The sequence below is a fragment of the Cariama cristata genome, unplaced genomic scaffold (assembly GCF_000690535.1).
Source record: "Cariama cristata isolate BGI_N322 unplaced genomic scaffold, ASM69053v1 scaffold20722, whole genome shotgun sequence".
Lineage (NCBI taxonomy): Eukaryota > Metazoa > Chordata > Aves > Cariamiformes > Cariamidae > Cariama > Cariama cristata.
Window position 1 is genome coordinate 1 of NW_009605816.1, and position 24158 is coordinate 24158.

Genomic DNA, 24158 nt, shown 5'->3' on the forward strand with positions numbered 1-24158 from the left:
CATTCGCGCGATTTATAACGGTCTGGGGGGATCGGCCCACCCGCCGTTACATTGCGTACAGCAAGGGTAGCGCCGTTCCGATGTTTTTCTTGCTTAATGTTTTTATGGCAGTCCGGTGAACGGTGACTCTAAGGCGGAAAATAACGTATCTCCGCTGCGGTGCTCGATCTTGCAGATGGAGTATGTGCCCATGCTATCTGCTTAGTATGGAAGCTGTCCGTAAAAGTCAGGAGAAACTGCGCGGTACTTAATAACTTTTATGTAAATAACTGTGTGTAATAGCTGTAATTCTGTTTTTGAGAATACAAAATCGATATTCTACTGATTAATAGATTGTTCAGGATTCGAGCATTACTGCAAACAACTTGAATAAATGGTGTAACAAAGTATTTTTTGGCTGTAATAGTAAGGACTAATAATTTTATTTAGAAAATATTTTATATTTTGTGTCATATAAAATGCAACTTTCTATGCATAACAGACACATAATTAATTGCTATATTACTTATATTCTTCCAGATCAATAACCAATGCACCTGTTATTTTATAGTGATTTTTTCCTGTTTTAAAAGTGCAGTTCGTCTAATATGCTAAGCTCTGGCATACAGGAATGGTCTTTTTCATGTAGTTTAATTTCTCACCATTTCATTTGTTTCAAGATCAACTCTTGTCTAAATTTAAACTATTATCCTAAGGATCTATAAGAGAAGCACTTTTAAAAGATGCTTGCCACATAGGTATTCTTAATAACTTACTACATTTATAGCTGAATGCGTGACATAAACCAGAACAAAACCAGAGGTGAATGAAAATTCTGTCTTAGCTAGTCCAAGCTTTTGTGTCCTAGGTCTGATCAGAAGTAAACTGAGTTCTATGTGTAAACTTGTGTCAATTTTGCAGAGGAATTAAAGAAACTGTGGATGTGTTAGATCTTCATTTCGATCCTGTTCCAACGGCGTAGCGTTTTACCTACGTATAAATGACTTGCTCTATGCCTGTGTAACGTTTCAGTTAATACTGCCTCGGCTGTCTAAAGGTCTGATGAGATTCTTGTTAGCACTTGAATTGCTTTTTCATACGTTATTGCCCCTGCATTTGGGATTTGGATGTTACATGATCATGGTGGAAAGTAATTACAGAAGGCAATAATCTTTGGTGTATCCATTAAAATGGTAGTTTCTTCACATTTGTGTGCAACATTTGGGAACTGATTTTGCCTTTCGCTAGAATTTTTTGTCAGCGACTGAGGAGAGCAGTGGCTCAGAGGTGTATGAAAGGCATGAAATGATCTGGGTATTGATAGACGGTTATCTACAAGGTTACTGCTGAAACAAACATATCGTTGCTGTGTCTGATGGGATGTGACAGGGTTTTATGTTACAGTTGGTAACATTCTGCTTTAAATTCTAAATTTAACCTAGTCTGTAAAGTGCGTTTTAGAAGCTTCTGATCACATGCCATTTCACTAATATTAATCATACCTCTTTGTCCTTTTAAGACAAATGAAGAAAATACTTCCCATGAAGAGTAAAAGTACTTGATTCTGGGAAAATTCTGAAAGCACTTCTGACTTCAAAGCTGGAGAAAAGTATGAAGAAACAATCCGTCTGACTCCTTCAGCATCTCACACAGAACACAAAATGGCTCTTCAGAAAAAAACTGTTGCTGGTGTCTTGGAGGAGTGGTGTTTGGAGGAACCACTGTTTTGTTGCAGACAGCACCAGAATGTTAGGAAAAAACTGAGACTGATACGAATTATAGGGCTTCTTGTCAGTGTAGTGGCCATTAGTACTTTCTCTCTTTCAACTAGTGCCTTTTTCAAGATGGAACCACGTAGCATGGTGTTGACCAGCAGCCTGGATAGCCAAAAGCTGGTACACGGGCACCAAAGAACTCTGTTGGATTTCACAGAACAGAATGAAAATGGCACTCCAGACCCACATGCTTCTATGAAATACGAAGCTGAGCACGACAATGCAACAGATGATCATGCCAAGGGAGAGTACCCTGAGGACCTTTTCTCTCTTGAGGAGAGAAGAAAGGGAGCAGTGATCCTCCATGTAATTGGAATGATTTACATGTTTATAGCCTTAGCCATAGTCTGTGATGAGTTCTTTGTTCCTTCCTTGACTGTCATCACTGAAAAACTGGCCATATCTGATGATGTGGCAGGAGCAACCTTCATGGCTGCTGGTGGCTCAGCCCCAGAACTCTTCACTTCTTTAATAGGAGTGTTTATATCCCACAGCAACGTTGGCATTGGTACAATAGTGGGATCTGCTGTATTCAATATCCTGTTTGTTATTGGAATGTGTGCTTTATTTTCTAAAGAGATCTTGAACCTTACTTGGTGGCCACTCTTTCGAGATGTGTCCTTTTACATCATTGACTTGATCTTGCTAATCATCTTTTTTCTGGATAACTTGATCATGTGGTGGGAAAGCTTAACACTCCTGACAGCATATTTTTGCTATGTGACTTTCATGAAGTTCAATGTTCAAGTAGAAGAATGGGTGAAGAAATTTTTAAACAGGAACAAGGTTGAGAAGGTAACAGCAGCAGATGCTGAAGGAAAGGTTGGTCAATTTTTAATTAGCGAAGATGTAATAATGTCCTTGTAAGTGCTGAGCCTTTCTATATCATAGGAATCCTAATATAGCGCAGTAAGCAATATAAAAACGTTCCATGTTTTGCTAAAAGGTCTTTCTGTTTAATCAGTCCAATAGTATTGAATATATAAAATGTGAGGTAGGCTTCTAGTAAATCAATAGCTTTTAGCTCCAGAATGATCCTAATCACACAGAAAGCAAGAAAAAATGCCAGCAAAAAAGACATAAACCTTTATTCAGCATTTTGACACATTAATGAGGTTTTAGTTATAGCTACTATTTTTTCCCTAAGCTTTTGGATTAAGCAATAACAGTATCTGGGGAGGATCTGGTGAGAAAATTTGCCTTTTTAAAGACTTGTAATGCACTTTCTTCCTCAAAAAAATCAAATCACTCAGAACAGTATAGAAGTATTTTTATACATGTTTTTCATCTACTGATGCTGATAGACAGTATTAACTTCCAGTTATAATTAATGGCAATTAAATAAAAAAAAAAACTCTGGGAAAACAGTGACCACAATGGCAAAAGGCAGAAGTCCTCTGTTTAAGCAGAAGGGTTTTCCATTCATGGTATTTGCAACTAAGAAAACTAATTTTTGGCCTAATACCTAGCCAAGGGTAGAGAAGGGAATTTATTCACAGAGGGCTTAGTGTGTCTTCAGCAATTATTAGCAACTTTTAAACAGCTCTCTTCTTAAAGCAGGCTATATTTAAGGGAATTATGAAGCTGAACCCATAAATGCTTATGTATGTGGCAATATGTTAATTGGATGTTTAATATTGAAACTGAAATGTCTGGTTTTATATGACAATAGAGTTATTCATCAGATAAGATTTTATTATCCAGTAACTATTCAGAGTATCAGAGAACTGTTCACTGTTTTGTTTCTTTCATTTGACAGCCCTGTATGACTGGTTCAGAAGAGACACAATCCACTGATATAACTGTACAGGCATATAAACAGGGGGATAGAGAGATGGAGCCCATATAACTATAGAGAGAGCCTACGTGCCTGTGACTCACAGAAAACTGATGATTCTGCCTATATGCCTAACTTTGAAGAGCGAGATTGATATTTTAGCAGTGCAGACAGGTGCTTTCAGTTTTAGGACAAGCTGTGAAAAAGTCCACCAAAAATAAAACCAGAAAATTCTCAATTTTTAAATTTTCTAACCAAGTTTAACACCTATACACTTACTTGCAACTTTATATTTTCCTTTTTGTTCCATTTCTTTTCCAAAATCAGCATGCTCATCTTCATCTTTCTCAAAATGCATAATTGAGATTTTATAAGTAAACAAAAAGAAGGATCAGCACCAACAAAGTATTTATCCTTGTGAATGAAGGGCTGCTTTGACTACATTAGTTGGTTTCTAAATAATGTAATATTTCACAGTACATTGTAAGTACTTTGACAGTTTGTGCTAAATGTGTGTAATGTTAGGAGGAGACTATGGTATATGAAGCAACCATTTAATGCACCTTCATGTGTCCATAAACTGGATTTGAAGAAGACGTGAATCTATAACTGGTCTTAAACAACAGTTAGTATGAAAAGCAACTGCCTTGGGTTGTCTAGGCTGTAGGGTGGAGTATAGTAGCTATATACCATGGTAAGTGCGTAATTATTTGCAACTGGATAAAGAATAAATCATTTGCGAGCTGTATTGAGCATAATAAATGTTTAAAATACTCTAGATGGACTTGATTTTAAAAGGATACCTTTAGGAGCACTCATTTATTGTTTGATATATTAATTACTTTTTCTTAGGGTTTATTCATATTATAGGTGCACATAATTCAGATAGGGATGAAAAAATCAGAAAACTGGCTACTTTTCCTAAAAACACAAGCTTTGCGTTATATATGTAATGCAGATATCTTTCCTGAATTAAGTTGAATTTAATTAAAATTATAAAATAATGTATTTGTAAGTCATTGAGGGGTAGAGTGGGATGAAAGATGTTCTGATTTTGTTGCAATTTAGCTAATACATATTTGCTGCTTCCTGGGGATAATAGCTTCTGAAAGTATCAGACCATGTATGTCTTCTATGAGCTGTGCTGTAAAGACAGATTTTTGAATATTCAGCTAACACTTTGAATTTATAACTCATTATGAATTATTTTACTATTGAGTTGAACAGCATTTAGCAGGATGAGTGAACTGATTTTCTAATAGCAAGGATGTCACAGATTATGTTCTTTGGAAAGAATCTCACTGAAGTTAATGTGTTCGTTTGCTTACTGTTATTAGATAATTGGTTTGTTGCTTTTTAAATTTAAAAAAAAAAAAAAAGATGAAGAAAAAAAACAAGAAAAGAAAAACTATGACAAGTAGCACCAAGCCTGATAGAAATGCCTGGGATTTTCAACTTGAAAGTTATTGCCTAAAGGAAAGGATAAAATGTTTTTCGTAGTCTGAGCTCTGGTGCCTAGTAGTGAATGCAGTACACATGGGTGCTTTTTTCCTAACCAGTGGGGATTATAAGTATTGCAGAAGTGATACTCGGCTTTTGGTGGCAAAGGATGCCTCATTTCTACAGTGTTAGTTCTTAGCCTAGATTATTTCCAGTCATCAAGAGCGTGCTATGTCAACACAAAATAAAGTTGTGTGTAATCAAATTAGTATATCAAATGCAGAATTTGCAATTTGCAATCTTAGTTGTTTCTAATGGAAACTTTTTCACTCTTTTTTTCCCCATTAGGGCAGAGAATTGCTAGGCAGCTCTCTGGAATTGGTGGGTTAGAGTGTCTTGAAAGAACTTTATTTCAGGAGTGTATAGAAAATTCTCTCCTTTCCTCTAACTGATACTCCTTCTGCTTATCTGTTGTTGATTCTGCTGTTGCTAAACTGGCAAGTGTTCAGCTACAAAAATGTGCATGCCGTATTTATCTTTAAGATTTTGTGTTGTAATCTGAAAGCAGCTCAACAAAGTTGAGAGATCTAAATAAGGCACCATAAAGCTGGATAGTTGAATGGTTCAGTGGCTTATTACCAAACAAGTATCAAAGAGTAAAAATTGATCAGATGAAAAACCTCTTGAGATACTAAAATGTATTTTACTGTTAATTTCAATACTTTTATTATCAGTCATCTTGAAAAGTTGAAAAAAGTTTTACATTCTCAAGGACAGTATTTCCAACGAGAAAAAGGTCTTGGTTACGAAATTATTTTTCTGCTTAACTGTCATTTGCTCTAGAAGTATTCATTGCGTTGCTAGAACGCATACGTGTCTCTAGATGTCTTTTAGATTCCTTTCTCTCATCCCTATTTTTAAGAATTAAAGCACTTCTTTCTATTACAAAAACTGAATATTTGAGCATAACTTTTTCTGATCTTATATTCTTCAGTATGTCAGTTCCTTGTACAAATGCGAATGCAGACAGAGTACTCAATATGAATTTCATTGTACTCGCTACTTCACAAGCTTTCAAACAAATACAGTCTGCGTTCTTAAAGGGTACAGTTTGAGAAAGTCTGGTCACTTGAATTTTGGCAACAATTTGATAACACTGAGAACAGACTAAAAGTTTTTTGCATGTAGAGTTCATGGGGTGCATTGGCATGGTCCTGTTTGAACTGTGAACAGTCTCGTCCCCCATCTCACTCTCAAGGAAGCCTGATGGCAGTCTGATGCTGATGAACTCCAGAGATGACTGTGACAAGAATGGAAAAAGGAGGAAATGTGAAAAAGTAAGACAGCATGAAAAGACAGAATAAAACCCAGATGGCTAAGTTTTACCATGTAGGGTGGCATATGCAGACCAAGATGGGTCCCTGACAAGTGAGATCGAGCCTTGTGGGCTGCCCTGAATGGACCCTACAGTAGATAGTGTGATTCCACCACCAGATACCTGCAAAAGTTCCTTCCAGCCTGACTTACTCTGTGGCATGATTTTTAGGTTTTATGTAGTTATCCTGCAAAGAACAGATGCTCTTTCAGGAATGGGAAGGAAAGTTTCATATTAATTCCATCTCTTCCTCAGTTGAGTGATGTTTAAAAACAGAAGCTTGAAATTGAGCATAATGGATGGGAAGACAAAAATGGAAAAAGCTAATGTACAAAATTCTTAAAAATAAGAATTTTTTGACCTTCTGCTAAGGTTTGAATCTTTTTTTCATAGTCTGTACTGGTGAAGGCATGTTGAAGGTATTAGATCATGGTTAAACACAATGTGAAATTACATTTCAGTCTTTAAGTAGTGCGTTTTTTTTAATTAGCGTGGAGATCATTGCAGAAATACTTGAATCTGATTGCTCAGTAAATAACTCAAAACAATTCTGTTTGGCAACTAGGAGAACAGAATGTGGGTGGCACAGGGATAGTGTGCAATGACATCTGTTTCACTGACAGTACAATTTTAGATAAATAGCTTATGGTATATGCAAGACAGTTACAGTTTTTCTACATTTACAGGGAACTGCATCTGGAAAATGAGCTATTTTTACCAACAAGACATAATTTGACATTATTTTATTGCCAATTTTGTTGTCTTAAGAAACTTGAATAGCTTATGCGTGATATTTTAAGATCTATACCAATCTGAAGTGTTGCCACATTGTATTTAATGGCAGTATTTGCATTCTAAAGGAAAGGTTATTAATAGTATTTTTAGGTATTTCTCTTCTTGGTGGCTGTATTAACACTGCACGTACACAGTCACTGTTATAATGTATGATCTAATATGTGTTTGTTTAAGGAAAAACACAAGTTACCTGCATGCGTGTGGGCAAAAAGTAGAATCTGCAAACGGTCTGAGTTTGTAGTTGGTTTGAACTCCTGAATAGTTCTTTTTCAGGGCTTCTTAATGGTGAATCCACAGCCCCAGGAACTGTAACTATATCTGTAGAATAGCCTTTCTTCTCTCACTATCACCAAAAGATATTTTAAAGCGGTGTTTCATAGTTCATAGAGAGATCCAGTTCTTATTCTACAGAGATTTCACAGTTGGTCTATTTGTGCAAGGATGTGTGTGAATATAGAGCTATAAGTATCTGGATCTTGCATACCAATATATGCAAGGTGGTTACATTGTTTTAAATACATGTTTGGAACATGAGTATCATCAGTGTCCTTGTACCATGTTTTGTTTTGATAAAAGCCCAGTTTTGTGTTATGTTTTATCTGCTTTTATTATCTGAAGAACTTTCAAGTTACTTCTGTGTTAACTTGATGTTACTCCACTAGTGGTAACTGTTAGTTCATTTACCTTGAGTATTTAGCATTGTTGTTTCAATTTAGGGCTATTACTGAAATACCCAAAGGCTAATACTTTATATATGCAACCATTAGTACAGTGAAATAGATAGTAGTCTGAGTTTATTTTGGCACCTCTCAGTAATTTATTGACTACTATGATTATAGTGGGTTTCGCCACTGAAGTCTCTTGGTTGTATGTACCCTGGTAATGAGCAGAAAGTGACAGCATGGAAATACAGTATAGAATAAATGCTCTTAAATCATGGCCATCCACTAAGATTCATTAAGCAACCCTTGCTAATTGTGCTGGGAAAAGGAGGGCTAAAACTGTGCCACCTTTAATTAACAGCAAGAGGACAACATATCGATCAATATATTTAAAAATAAAAAGCATAGGTAAATAAAAAAAGTCATAGAACCACAGAATGGCTAGGTTGGAAGGAACCTTTAATGTCATCTAGTCCAACCCCCCCTGCAATGAGCAGGGACATCTTCAATACGTGAGGTTGCTCAGAGCCCCGTCCAGCCTGTCCTTGAACGTTTGCAGGGACGGGGCATCTGCCCCCTCTCTGGGCAACCTGTTCCAGTGTTTCACCATCTTCATTGTGAAAAATTTCTTTCTTATATCTAGTCTAAATCTACCTTTCTTTAGTTTAAAACCATTACCCCTTGTCCTGTAACAACAGACCTTGCTAAAAAGTCTGTCCCCATCTTTCTTGTAGTCCCCCTTTTAAGTACTGGAAGGCTTCTGTAAGGTCTCCTCAAAGCCTTCTCTTCTCCAGGCTGAACAAGCCCAACTCTGTCATCCTGTCCTCACAGGAGAGGTGCTCCAGCTCTCTGATCATCTTTGTGGCCTCCTCTGGACTTGCTCCAACAAGTCTATGACCTTGTGTTGGGGACCTCAGAGCTGAAGGCAGTACTGCAGGTGGGCTCTCACCAGAGCGGAGTAGAGGGGCAGAATCCCCTCCCTCGACCTGCTGGTCACACTGCTTTTGATGCAGCCCAGGATCCGGTTGGCTTTCTGGGCTGTAATCACACATTGCTGTCAGATGATGGAAGTCAGATGATACTTCTTAGAGGCTGCACAAAACCAGCTGTGTTGGCAAATGTTCACCATGCTGTATTTCAGAAGAACTCCAGAAATGATTAAATTTGTAGTGCTAGAAGCTATACAAAGAAAGGAATATGTAGTCCCAAAGTCTGAAGGCTTTGTAAATGTTTTTCGTTCTGTCATCTCAGTCTTTGGTCTGGATCCTCAACGGGATGTGGGAGCCCCAGGAGACTGTAGCTGGACTGTAGGTGAAATTTCAACCCCTAAATCAGTGTATCGGACTTCAGAATATCTGCCTGGTTCGGGGTACTTGAACTCTGAAGTAACTTCACTTTTAAATAGAGAAGATCTTCAGATGCCATAGCTTTGGTTCCAGGCTTGCTTAGGTGGCACTGCATGGTACTGCTTTTCCATCTGATCTGTATTCCTCTACTTTTTTCCCCAAGCTCGTTCTCCAGATCACAGTAATATTTAACAAACTAATATTTAACAAAATCCAGTGGCCTTTACAAGCTCTTCAGATTCTGGTGATGAGAGTGCTTAATTTTTGTGCAGTTACGTACAGATCTCCCATGTTCACTACACATTTTATGTGATGCCCCACTCATCATATTAAAATTTTGGGTGGCAAGGCACAGCTGACTCTCCTGCTTTTTCTGATCTTGTTTTAAAAGGCAATAGTGAGCCTTCCACACCATGTTTTTAAAGGATGGGTGTAGGTACCTATCTTTTCTGAAGTATGGGGTGGTGGAAGCTGCTCTAGGGCAGCACTTGTTGTAGCGTTTAGGGTGCCATAGTGCAGTGGTATTTTAGGCAGTGCTGACTTTAGGGTGGCCTTGGCCTTTCTGAGTGGTAGAACTCCCTAGGTAGCCAACACTACACTGCCAGGGCCATGTGTCAAAAACTTAGGTTTGATGAAGTGCTTCTACCCTGTTAATGATCTGGGGTTTTGTCAGTTTTATTAGCAGGAGTCAGTTTTCCACTGCCAAGTGTGGAGGTGAGAAAGCAGCCCCTTTTGGGTCCTTTCTCCTCTGAAATTGTTTCCAAGAATTCAAATATTTTGCTTTTGTAACTGTAGAATAAGATTATAAACAATTTGAATTTGTTACTGCATAATGGATAGTATGTTCTTACTGCAGAAAGTCCTATAACAAAAGCACTGTAGAAGTGGAGAAGTGTAATGGTCAGGGCAGTTCTTAAAGGAGGGTACATGCCCACACTTGTCTGGTGTCTGCTGAAAGCCAGGCTTTTTAACCATAGAAATTAGAGACCTTCTGTGCAGAAAGCTTTTGAAAGGACTAAATCTAAAGTGAACGATCTGGGTTCCTATTCTCTGTTGCTTGTGGTCAGACAATTGTATATTTTATAAAGACAGTGTAAGGCAACATGGGATTTGAACATTTATTAACCTTTTACTCCTTAGGTACAGACAACAAACATACAAAACCAGTGCTTTCTGGTAAACAGCAATCAATACAGTACCAGTATTTCAAAACTAAAATAGCTTCCTTTGATCCTTTTGACCAAAATTCAAAATCTCATTTCAGTTGGCAAAGCAAAGAAATACAGAGACAAAGGAAGCCTGAAAGTTTACACTTTATAAGATCTATGATGGCTGAAGGAGTATTAAATGTGTTTTATACATGAGGTACAGAACAGATGGGAAAATATATTAGAGATGAATGTAAGTAAACAGCTGTAATACCTATAACAATTGATTAAGATATCTCTTATCTATTTACTAACCTTTTTTGCTATTTATAAAATTAATATATAGAATGACTTCTTTATTTCTTCCTAGTCATGTACAATATTTTGCCTAACTTGCAAACTACAACTACTGTGGTGTTACTAATTCTGTAGAACAAAGAATGGTGTTTCCTTCACCTTAACCTGGATTAGCCATATTCCATTGTATTTCAGCCAGCTTTTATTTAAATATCACTTTTTATTATTTAACTGAATAGCTAGTTCCATTAATCTGTGCAGCAGTTAAGTGTGATGTTGGCACAAACTAGAAATTCAAATTCTTTCTTGGCACTGGCAGCTTTTTAGAACATAAAATGACAAGATACAGCAAAATCAGATAATTGTAATTAATTTATTATGCACAGATCAATTGTTATGCATCATAAGGTGAGATACAGAAGGTTTAGAAAAAGAAAGGTGAGTGATTTTGTGATTATTTTCTTTTTTTTTTTTTTGATCCCAAGCCCCTCATGAAGTACTTCTCTTGAAAATTACTATGTTCCTTTAACAGTGCAAGCCAAATACCTTAGTAATGCTTAGCTGTGCATTTCAAAATTCTGGAAATTTGGGCTGTTGATGAGAACTCCTTCTTACAGAATACTGTTGACTCCATATTATTCTGTTTTAACACAGACACAAATGTTTTAACTATTATTAATTTTTATACCAAAGTACTGAGATGATAATCTGGACTCCATCACACCAGGTGCTTAGACAACTGTATGACATCACAGTTCCTCCCCTCAGTAGCTCATGGTGGAAAAGATAAATGCCATTCAGAATACCTGGTAAGAAGACTATGATTCATCATGTGTATAATTTTATGTACATTGATATATGCTTACCCTTCTATATAGTTAGCATACTATCAGTCTTTTCCTCATCATCTGAGCTGTCACTGAGTTGCTGATTATTTATTACACATAGATGTCCAGGAGGTAATTTAAAGAAATAGTTTATTTCTCTATATGACCTAGCAATAGATCTTTGCAAGTATCAGTCAATGATGCATCTAGTAGAATGCAGCATCTTTTGTATAACAGGATCTAAGTCAAAATAGTAGTGTTGGTGCTCTATTTTGCTTTTTGGGAAAGCAGACAGATGAGATGGTTTGGGTTTAGTTTAGTTTTGTTGTAAATTTGTGTGTGTGAAATCCTTGCAATTGTATTGTTAAGCGCAGGTCACTGTTGCAGACAAACTGAAAAACCTAAATTGGAGCAGCTTTAGGGCATGCTTTTGGCAAATCAGTTACATCTGACAGAAAATATATTGTAGTACATTGCCACATGTTTCTTTATTTTGCAGACAGTAACTGTAACTTTGAGGAAATACGGTTGCTATTTGCTGTCCTTGGTGGTTTGTTGGCTTATGTGTGTTCCTGTCTGAAAAGAGGAAATGAAAAAAATGCAGTCTTGGAAAAACAGCTATTGCCTTACTGGCGGTAGAATTGAGCCTCATGGCTTGGGAGGGCAATGAGAGTTTGAAGTGTTGATCATGTGCTTGTTTCTACAGCAGGTGAAGGGTTCAGACCTCACGTTGCCTCCAAAGCAGCTTTATCTAGTGGTATAACTACTGCTCTGCCTGAGTCGACAGTGGCTCACTTTCGGTAATTTTATTGTCCCTGTCAGATACAATTTCATCAGGGCAGTTCAAAGAATAGGTACTGCTCAGTTACTGTGTTTGACACTATTCCATTACTATTCCACTGTCCTCTGTATCATTGACATTGTATTCATTTACATGAATAGCCATAAATAACAATGGTCTTGGATGACTTCTTTTAAGGTGTGTGTGAGAATAGGTTTAAAGGTATGTGTGCAATGATATTAACACTGCTGTGAAGTGCTACACTTAAGGGATGAATAAATTGGTGCAAAATAATTTCTTGTTCGAGGAAGAGTAAAGATGGCAGGGAATTTGTACTGCATGATACACTGACAAATTAATCATACATTTTCCTCAGGAATTAATCCTGCTTTATCACCTCTTAACTGCTTACTGCTGGGAGTCTAGTCTAAAGTCAGTGGTAATACCAGTGACATTTATTGCATAACCAGTTAGTGTAAACTTTTCACCCTCTCACATTGCTGTAAAACAGCTCTAGCGGATACGAAGCGCTAAGGAAAAGGCACATCCGCTGTCACAGCCTGTGTTTGGTGACCTTCAGGGCATTGTCTGAGACCTGTTCAGTTATGTAGACTTTTGCCCAAGGTAGAAGGCTGATGTTTGCAGGGTTTGTAACGCTAGAGGATGAGCATTTCTTTTGGGATTAATCAGATGTTAATTTTGTTGTTTAATTTGTGGTGCGAGCTTTTATCAAATTACTAATTAAATCCCTTTTATTGCTACTAGGCACAATCATCAAGTTATCATTTAGCTAAAATTTATGGCAATCACATGTTGGAGTGGAAAAAACCCAGATTTTGAAACTCCAGAAATTGCTTTGTCCAGGAGTGGTTAGAAGTAGTTTGTATTATTAAGTTACTTACACATTTTTAAAGCAGTCATCTGAAGTAATTTGAAAGCATCATGCTGTCTAGCAGCTATTTCTTTTTCTGTATAATTTTATTGCTATTTAAATATTCCTATTTTTCTGCTTTATTCTTAATATTCATTGTATATATTTCCCACACTTTGTTTTAATTTAGAAAGTTTCTAGGTGGAGGCATATCCTGATTGAAGGCTTCATCTTGGCTGGATGTGTGGCTGGATGGCCACAGTGATATAAATAATTATGAAACACTCTGCAAAGTTTTGATTAAGAAGTGGTTATTGTTTCCTCTCTATATTGAAAATCATGAAAAGCAGTTGAGTTCCTCAGTTCAGAATGAGGTTTTGACCCATATGTATTTCTGAAGCAGGTATAGCAATGCTAGTTTCTCTCCAGAAGTCACAGATAGAATACGTGAGTCTCCTATCACTCAAAACCAATGGCAAAGTTCCTCTAAAGTTTAGTCAGAGAATGATCATGGACTAAATTTTGGAGGAACATTGCCACTGGTTTTTGTGTTAGTTGCTGAGATAAAGTTGCTACTTGCTGCCACTCAGAATCAAAAATTTTAATTGTCTCATTCTCAGTCTGTACTGGAACTATTTACCATTTGTGTGTGTGTATAGGCAGACCTATGTATACACATGCACACATAATCATGAGTCTGAAAGGTGCCATGTAGGCCATATGAAAGGTCAATTCGATACAGTGCAGATCCATAGGATGATAATTTGCATGCTCCCTACATCATTTAACCTGTCCTCTGCTTAGTAACCCATTTCCGTAGGACTTACTCAAATATTTAAAATTTCTGAGCAGCATATTTCTCATAGATTTTTTTTTTTTTTTTTCCCCCAGTTTAGCTGTTCAGAGAAATATGTGTGTTTTCTCTTTAAATCTGGACTCCTTCCAAGCAACAAATCACTCCTGCCTGAGGCCGAGGACAAGATGTACTGAGCTATTGACATATTTTATTATACCTTAATATATCATATTAGTAATTCCTCTATCCTGTGCCTCTACAGGGATAGGAACAGGAGGTCTGCATCACTGGAGAGGGATGATTTTTTGCTTTTCAGTGAGATAATCAGGACTTGATTCTATCATGGGAATGGCCCAGGGCACTGTTCTTTACTACATGACATTTCATGCAGAGAAAAGGCCATTTCTTATTCAGAGGAAAGGGCAACAGCTGGAATTACAGTAAGTAAAATTTGTTACATAAGCAAGAAACAGTGCAGTAAGTTGGGATGTGAATTTTAAGTATTACTTTCTTCTCTTAAATTATGCTTTCTGGGTAGATACTTTTTCTTAAGCAAAGGAGTAGAAAAGTCACCAGACCTATTCCCTAGTTATTTGCAAATATACCTAGTACATATATTTGCGAATATATTAGTAATTATTTGCAAATATCAATATTGAAAATCAGGTTTTTAAAATATATTGGTATTGAAATGACTTATTGAACTATTTGGATAACTTCCTTTGTCCATTGTTTGCTTGCAAGCAATTCTGTAGGGGTGCTTAGAATGTAATATACAGTATACTATATTTAGCATCCAAAAAACATACAACCTCTTCTTTCATATTAAGGGCCATGGGAAATAAATGTTGATTTGTAATTTCACATGTGTACATGTGTAAAGAAATGCAGACTCTTATCTTAAAACAACAGCAATAGTCTCAGTAACAGGCAAGGACTGAATTGCAAACTCATGCCTTTGTTTTGGATTTAAGGGTTGAGGTGTGGTTCTCTCTTTCATATAATCTTCTTAGAAACCCATGGCTTTCAAGTCTTGTAGAATATTATACAGCGTGCTGTAGGAAGGTTTATTTCTGCTTGCTTGATTGGATTACTGTGTGCAAGAAAAACAACGGTCAGCATATTGATGGCAAAATGGTCTTGAGGCAAGGCAGAACATGTGGCATCTGAGAGAAAGGTGGTAGGTACAGCAGTGGTGAGGCTTCGTAGAAACAGGCAAACAAAACAGATACCATATATTAGGCTCTCATTTAGCGGCATGCTATTTTTGAAGCAATTTGGTAAGCATAATCTTGTTAGCAGGCATTTTTGTCAACATTTTAAATGTTAATAGATTTCCCGCTTAAGAATTCTTCCCATCATTAGCATTATTGTCTCTCCTTAAAAATGTTAGGAGATATAGTAGGGGAAAAAAGTGAAACTGGACTTGAAAAAACCTGTAGGTGTAGATTTTTATAGTTCCAAGAATTTTTTTATAATTTTTTTTTTTGTGAGAGAAAGGACTACACTGAATATAAAGTAGGTTTGGAGTTGATGGCAAGTTTTGCTGTTGATTTTCATGAAAGTGAAATTAAGCCCAAAAGTCAGGACATTGAGAATTATGATCTTGCTGCTTCTTTGGTCTCTCTGTGCCACTGTATAATACCAAACCTCTGAGCTGCTCTCCTTCCATATTAAATCACCCCTAGCAAACAAACAAAGCAATTTCTTTTGGACTCAGAGCAAGCAAAACAGGCTTTATCAGCTTTCTGTGCCCTTGGACTTAAACTGGAAAAGGGCACTCAGTGTTTCACAGCCTGATCTGTCCTGTCATGTGGGTAGTTTTTGGATTATTGTTAAATCTCAAAGCAATTATTATATGATGGGCCCCTAATAGTCTTTTCTTCGACACCTCATCCCTAGAAACCACTGCTGCCTTCATCATTTTTAGGGGTCCATCTCTTTAAGGGGAATACTGGGTACAAGTAAAGTCAGTTGATTACTTTCTGAAACATAGGAAAAGCTACTCCTCTACCATTAGTTAATTAGTACACATACAGGCACATTTTTATGAGTGATACAAAAGTGGAAGAGAATTCCTCTCTGTAAATAACCTGGTCTTCCTATGGAATAATAGTATGCAAAAATAACAAGGCAGACTAACTAATTTTCAGATTTAGTTGATCTGCATTCAAAATTGCCAACAGAAGTTCAAGACTTAGACAATTGCAGAATCCAACTCTTGGTCCGAAATTCATCTAGTTTAGCTATGCTGCCTGACATATGAATATAGTCTCCTCAGGTTACTTCTGTGATCAGTACAGAGACATGGGCATTTTAGTAGAATCATAGAATCGCTTAGGTTGGAAAGGACCCTTAGGATCATCGAGTCCATCCGTTAACCTAGTACTTAACTATTAGTGATAGTTAAGTCCACCACTAAACCATATCCCTCAGTGCTACATGTCTTTTAAATACCTCCAGGAATGGTCACTCAGCCACTTCCCTGCGCAGCCTGTTCCACCACTTGACAAACCTTTCGGTGAAGAAATTTTTCCTAATATCCTATATAAACCTCCCCTGGCACAACTTGAGGCTGTTTCCTCTTATTCTATCACTTGTTACTTGGGAGAAGAGGCCAGCACCCACCTGGCTACAACTTCTTTTCAGGTTGTTGTCAAGAGCGATCATGTCTCCCCTCAGCCTCCTCCAGGTTGAACAACCCCAGCTCCCTCAGCTGCTCCTCATAAGACTTGTTCTCCAGGCCCTTCACCAGCTTCTTTGCCCTTCTCTGGACTCACTCCAGCACCTCAATGTCTTTCTTGTAGTGAGGGGCCCAGAACTGGACATCCAGTACTCCAGGTGCAGCCTCACCAGTGTCGAGTACAGGGGGTCAATCACTTCCCTAGTCCTGATGACCACACTATTCCTGATACAAGCCAGGATGCCATTGGCCTTCTTGGCCACCTGGTCACACTGCCAGCTCATATTCAGCTGGCCATTGACCAATACCCCACCAATAGTGTGACTTGGATCTTTATTATAAGAATTAATCCTCTCCTGACCTGAAATTGGGCAAAATTAATCTAAGCGATCACCTACAGCAACAGGTTGGTAAAATCTGAAAAGCCATCTCCTGTGCTTTTATTGTAATAGCCTGAATACATATCATGGTGGTTTTTAGTCTGGAGAAAAGGAGGCTGAGAGGAGACCTTATTGCCCTCCACAACTACCTGAAAGGAGGTTGTAGTGAGGTGAGAGTTGGTCTCTTCTCCCAAGTAACTAGCAATAGGACAAGAGGAAATGGTCTCAAGTTGCGCCAGGGGAGGTTCAGGTTGGATATTAGGAAGAACTTCACTGTTAGAGTCGTTAGGCATTGGAGGTGGTGGACTCACCATCCCTGGAGGTGTTCAAAAACGTTTAGATGTGGCACTTCAAGACATGGTTTAGTGGGTTTAGCGAGCACAGTGACATCGGGTATACGGTTGGATTTGATGATCTTTGAGGTCTCTTCCAACCATTATGATTCTATGATTCTATGATGTTGTCTTTTCTGACACATGAAATTGCACCAGGTTGTGATGAGGGTGACAACCTGATGTCATTTTGCACATCGTCACCTTTGAGATAGGGATGATTCAAAATTACTGTTTTTCTCTGCCACTAAGCAAATTAAAATGCTTACTTAGGTGTTAATGAAGTCTGTGAACATTTCATTTGCTCCTTTGATATTCAGGTCAGTATGTAGATATCACATGTGGTTCGAAAGAGATGCATGTGGCAAATAAGCTATTAAGTGAGTCTTACTGTTATTTATAGAAAAGTCACTGGCACTGCAGCCACAGAAACTGTTAACATATATGATTCATAGCAGATTTTTCTGGATTATCTTTTTGGTAAAATGAGGTATAATTTTAACTTTCAGAGAATTACAGTATTGGTTAACTAATTAACTCATTCTTTAATTAATTAAATTTTCATTAGCCTTCAATGTGGATGACTCAACATTTATAATGAATGAATTCAATTGTATATGGCTCCTAAAATAATGAGGAAACCCTTGTTAGGATTCTTCAACTCCAGCTTCCAAAGGAAAAACAAGTGGTTAATTATGAAAATCCAGATTACATTGTTCTTTCTCCATCTGCTTTTCACTGCCTTTGGAAATTTGTTCTTCATGATTAAATGTTAATTGTTATTTTCAAATATTTTATGATATAGCAAGGAAAGAGAGCCTGCCGTGAGGAAGCATAAGTGCACACAGTCCCTTAATGAAAGGAAATCAGGTTGTAGTCATGGTGCTTTCAGATTTGTTGGATGAGTTTGGGCAAGTAATTTCTTTCACTATGTCTCAGATCCCCTCAGACTTGTAAAAATGTATGCCTGCCATGTTAATTTGTGAAAAAAGGCCTGGATGTTCTTGGATGTCACCCCATTAAAATAATCAGCACTACATCTGCGTCCAGCAAGAAGACAGTGGCATTTCACTCATGAAATGTAGAGCATCATCTGTTTGCTCCTGTTGCACTGTGTTCTGACCACTACCTTTTCTTTTACATCATCAGTTAATTGTCAAAGTAGTAATTATAGCATCATCTTGTATCTGTAGAAAAATAAGAGTAAGGTGTAAGGATAAGAAATAGGTAATGAAAAACAGATGTCTTCTAAAAGGTAATACTCTTCCCATTATGTTAAGGATTTGATGCCGTACCTCATTCTTATGCATGTGTTATTTCATATTAACCACAGATTTTTGTACCATACATACCACTGTCCATTTGCCATGGAAAACCTGAAATTTACTGTCTTCCCTTTGCTGGGCACCCCTCTGGGACATGAGGTACATTCTTCCTAAGTGTAGGGGATGGGGTGCAGAGGACTGGCCAATGCCAAGCCTCAGCCAGTGCTCTCTGACCTATTCTAGAGCCAACACTGGTTGCAATTTATCCACCAAACCTGTTACAGCAGAGGGATAATAAAGAAACCCAGCAGGTTTTGGGCAAGGAGGCATGACTTACCTGTTTTCCTCATCTCTTGACATTTCTGTTCTGATGTGTCAGGTTTGCCAGATAGTATCAGGGGCTGAGGTTGTTGTGTCACTGTTTCCCAAAGTGTGGGCCAAGAAACCTATTATGGCAGCCTGTGAAAGATCATGTAGCAAAGTGCTTTCTGATGCCAAGGGCAGGCGAAGAATCTCTTCTTTCAGCTCCAAACGTCACCAAGGGATTGCACGTTGCAGAGAACTGACCAGCTGCATGGTGCTGGCTTTCTGTTTGCAGTAGATGGATATCACTGTTGATGGTTTTAATGGATTTTGGATAGATTCAGAGTGCTAGAAGAACTATATGTAATTGCAGCATACTCTGTGCAGAGAGTGATGACCATTAAGACACTGCTTGGCAGCAAACATTGAGGAAAAAAGAAGCAGGATTTTCTAACTCTTGATGACATACTTTACCTTACTGACTTTTTCTGTTGGAAGGGAGCTATGTTGCCCAATATTAACCCCCCTAGCAAGGAGAACTTTGCTGGAAATGCAGTTTTTCTAGGCTTGAGAAAAACAGAACTATTACCATAGGATGTGTGCTATACTCCTAATGTAAGAAGCTTACTTAAGTTCATGAAGCTTCATGGATGAATATAAAGCTCAGTGTTGAGCAGAACTGCTCATTTCTGTAAGCAGAAATATGTACAGAATATATCTGTGTTTCTGAATTTTGCTTTTGCTAAAATGCAGCACCATTTCCTGTGAAAAACTCTGCTGCCTTATCTAGTGTACTTCCAAAATATGGTGCTACTGTGGATGAGGTGGTATGTCCATTGGGTGAATTTATTCCTCATAAAAAGTATAAAAGCTTAAAAAATAAATATAGGAGAAATGTTTTTCCTGAGATTGAACTGTGTGTGGTGACTTCTGGCAGTGCTCCCCTGGGCCTGTGGTGGCAGTTCTGTTGGTTTTGGTTAGCTCCACTTGGGTGTTGTATGTCCAGGCCAGCATGAACCCTCCAAACTGGAATTTAGGAGAAAAAGTTTAATTGAGATCAAGATTAGATGCAATACTGAAAAGTTGGGCTCCCTATCAGCAGAAACAGTTGTGTTTCTGATATTTTCCAATCTTTTTCTTTATCAAGGTTGCAGACATCTCCAATGCAGCATGTACAGCAATGATACACTTGTCATGAAATAAATTTCTTTTACTAATGCTGCTATCACATAAATCCCAGTCAAGATATAAGAGTGACTGTGTTTTGTCAGAGGCAGATCCAGTAAACAATGTGTGGTTCAGGACTTCTGTGACAGTTGGTCATTTCCATCACATACTTAAAAATTCATGGCCTGATTTTTTTTTTTTTTCACTATTTTACACTCCAACAAACTCGTAACTGGTAAGATATAGTTCACAAAAAAAGTATATAATGAGATATGTGGAAAGCAAAATAATAATTTACGGAGTCTATTTCTTTGTCCTATGAGTTAGGACAAAACTGATATGATATAAGGTTTCAACAAAACTGTATTTGAACAAAGCTAAAAGAACCCTACAACCTTAAAGCAGTAGCAAGTCTACATCACTATTCTAAATTACTCTTCTAAAACACTGTGGAATTAATCATGACTCACGTACCAGTGGATCACAAATTAGTAGCTATAGAAATGTGCAATGGTATGCTATTATAGAATATACATATCAAGAGTTGCTCAAGCCATTTGTAAGTATCATGTCAATTAGGAGTCTTAAGATTAATATTTCTGCTCATCTTATTGAAAGAAGAGCTGAGGACAATCAAGAGAGAGGTTCAAATGTCAGCTTTCAGTGTCATATATGCGGTGTTTCGCTGATAGGTGTTCAGATGCATTTTAATTGGGTCCAAGATGCAGCTTGGATATGCTGACTCTCTGTCAGTATAATTGAGAAAAGTACATATTTACAGTATGCCTAGAGCATTTAATCTCTGTATAATGACAGCAGAGGGTTTCTGCTTCCCAAAGAGGAGAAATTAGCATAGCCAAATATGTGCCCGTTCCTGCTGTGATGTGTTCCCATTACAGATACATGCTAGTCCTTGAGCAGAGAGAGACATAAATAACAGAACAGTCCCTTCCCTTTTTATATGTCTGTATTTAAATCTATGAAAGAGCATCTGGTTCTTGGAGGACAGCTCCTCTGGAAGAATTTGTATGGTTGCGGAGATTGAAACAGACATGGTACTCATCACACGTGCCCCCAGATAAATGTGCTACAGTACTACAGTAACAGTACTACCAGTTCTTCCACAATTAAAAACTTTTTGTGTGTATTAAGAGACTGAAATCAGAAAGGCAATGTGTAATAGTGCCATCTGGTGACCTTCTTTCGGATCATGGAATGAAAATACGTGATTCAACATAAGACATTTCACTTAGAAACACAAAAAGCCTTTAAACTTAATTTTTTAGATTCGAACTCCCTTAAAATTCAGAGTTATCAAGGGAGGATATTGTTTCAGCCACTTAGAGATAGCTGAGGGTATGCTGTTCCAGCATGGGTATAAAATGCTGGAGGGTGTTTTTTTTCTCAGGTGATATCAACACTGAAAAAAATAGAACAATTTTTAGATATCGTGATAGGCGTGTGCGGCTTCTCACTTCAGTTGAGAACTGTGGTACCCAGACCGTTCGATGATGAAATCAGATTATTATTAAAACACTGTTTCTCCAGCAAGTGGGATGACGCCTCCTGTAATAGGCCTCACTACTGTTGATTAGGGCTGTTTCGTCATGGCGTTAGTTGGAGGGCTTGATCTCCTGTGGGAACAGCAGATTCTCCACACTTCCGCAAGCCATGGCATGCAGTTACTTGCTTGATCCTTAGCTAGTGGAGCTTAAGATCCTGTTCAACTTCTCAGCTGAAAAAAAGCGACACTAAAGTATAAACACAAGGTCCTAGCTTTGCAAGTGAGTGGTTTAGAACTGTGTCTTTGTGTCCTAGCTGGGCCTACTCAGAGGAAAGACAAAAAATCTGATAATGTGTCTTGCTCAACAGCAGTTGAGATAATGAAAGATCATCTTAAACGCTTTTTTTTTTCTAGATGCATTTCACATTTTCTCCACCTTCTTGTTTTTAGAGGGGGAAAGGAAAGGAGATATGATTGTTTTGGTTTGAGACCTAAGTAATAGAAAACTAGTGCATGTACACTGTAGTTATAATAAAATACAGTATCACATTTTCTTTCCAGTAAATGTAGTCACTAGTAATAAACACTCTTCACCTGACTATGCAGATAATTAGTTATCCAGACTTTAGGCCAGAAGGTAATAAATGCCGGCACAGGTCAGTTATCGTGTACATCATGTACAACAAATAAGTTGAGATCAAGGCCCAGATGTATGTGGGATGATTTTCAGTCAGTTACCGACGTTGCAGATATAAAAATAAATACACAAATAAATGAGTACTTTTAACAGGCAAGCTATACTCACAAATAGTATGATTTTATTTTCTGGCAGTAGTAAAAAGAAACACTGCAAGGCACACACCTGTAAAAGTATTTTGCACTTCAAGACCTTAAATTCTGGAAGTCAGATGTCTATGTTATATTTTGTGAACTTGGAAGACAAGACTATTGTAATTTCAGTTTTTAGCTTTCCTTTTTTATTGAAGGAATTTGATTGTATATATTGCTCGTCTGAGCACAGAGAATGTAAGCAAGCTTATTGAAATAAACAGCTTTCATTAAAGTACTTCTAATGAGGTTTTGCATTTATAATCACACAAGGGCTGAGGCTGACGCTACCTCTGGAGATTGTCCAGTCCCACCCCATCTCAGGCAGACTCAGCTACCGCAGGTTGCTCAGGGCCACCTGGTTGGATTTGGATATCTCCAAGGAGGGAGACTCCACGCTGCCCCTGGGAAATCTGTTCCACTGTTTGACCACCTTCCCACTAAAAAAATATTTTCTTCCAAGGGCTAAGAAGAGATTTCTTGTATTTCAGTCTGTGCCATTGCTTCATGTCCTTTCCCTGGGCACCACTGAGAAGGATCTGGTCCCTTTACACTCTCCTCTCAGGTATTTATGCACATGCATAAACTGTTGCTGAACCCTCTGTCCTCCAGGCTGAGCAGCCCCAGCTGTCTCAGCCTCTTCTCCTAGGACACGGTCTGGTCTGCATACTACCCTGAACACCTGGAATAGTAAATGGGCAATTATTTTCTTTCCTATGGGCAAATTCAGGAATTCAGCCTCTTTCCTGAGACTGAAAACTAACAGTATTTTAGGTCATTATTTTTGTATCTGATTATTAATTTTCTGTGGGTTGTCTGAGACCACCATTACTTTTATGCAGACCCCCCTCACATTTGTTTTATACATGAAATGAAAAGGAGGCAAGGTATTAAATTAAGCTGAGTCACATACACAGTCCCTGCATCAAGGTAGGTAATTGTGTATCAGGCAAAATTCTTGTTAGTAACCTCAGAGTCCAGTTTTCAGCCACTTTACAGAAAGAATGGGTAATGTGTATTTGTATGCTCTGTATTAATGTGTTAGAGATACTCTTGTCCCAGGTCATTGTTTTAGATTTTGCAGATTAAATTATTTTTCATGTATTTCAGCTTAAGTAACTGTTCAGAAAGGGAAACTTTGCTCTGTGTAACACTAGGTTTGAGGAAATGATACTGACAGTTGCTTTAACATTGATCTCCTGAACTCCCTGCTGCCTATTTGAGGTACCTTAGAGAAAACACAGGAAAAAATGGGCATATGTAGAGGAGATAAAAGAACTCATTAACTGATGTCCATGAAGAGCATGATAGAAGCCAAAGGAGAACAACCTGTCCTTCTGATGCAGATGGAATGAGAATGAGTGTGGAATGGGGCACTTTTCTTATGGGGCTACAAAGTAAAAGCTGTTTGTTGAAAATACTCGAGATATGCCACTTTTTAATAGCACAAACCTGTTCCTACAGATCAGTTTGGCCACCTTGCACAGAACAGCCCCATGGCTTCCTCTTGCTGGAGAAAATCTGAGTAGTGCAGAGCTGCCAGAAAAGATTCAGTCCAGGAGAACAAAAAGCAAGGTGTCCTAAAGCAGCACTAGTGACAAGTTCTGGAGAGTTGGTGTACATTATAGAAAACCTTTAATCTCCCTGATTTCTGTTGGTGCACGAGCCTGGTACGAAGTATCCTTGAGATTATGAAGAAACAAGGTTAATGGGGACAAAACCTATGTGTGATTATGTCTAAAACCAAGCAGCCTAACACCAACATTTCTGAAATTTTGCTTTCTTAATTATAGACTCAGTTTTTAAAGACTATTGACACAAGGAGAA

At 37.9% G+C, this 24158-nt stretch overlaps 1 protein-coding gene across 1 annotated transcript in view; it reads left to right on the plus strand.

Moving 5' to 3' along the window:
* Positions 1–1490: 1490 nt before the first annotated feature.
* Positions 1491–24158, plus strand: part of LOC104158476 (sodium/potassium/calcium exchanger 2) — a gene marked incomplete at its 3' end in the record, with an annotated part of 60252 nt that continues 37584 nt past the window's right edge. Inside the window, exon 1 of the mRNA XM_009696142.1 lies at positions 1491–2576. Coding sequence (XP_009694444.1) covers positions 1641–2576 — 936 coding nt within the window. The remainder of the gene's footprint in view (positions 2577–24158) is intronic.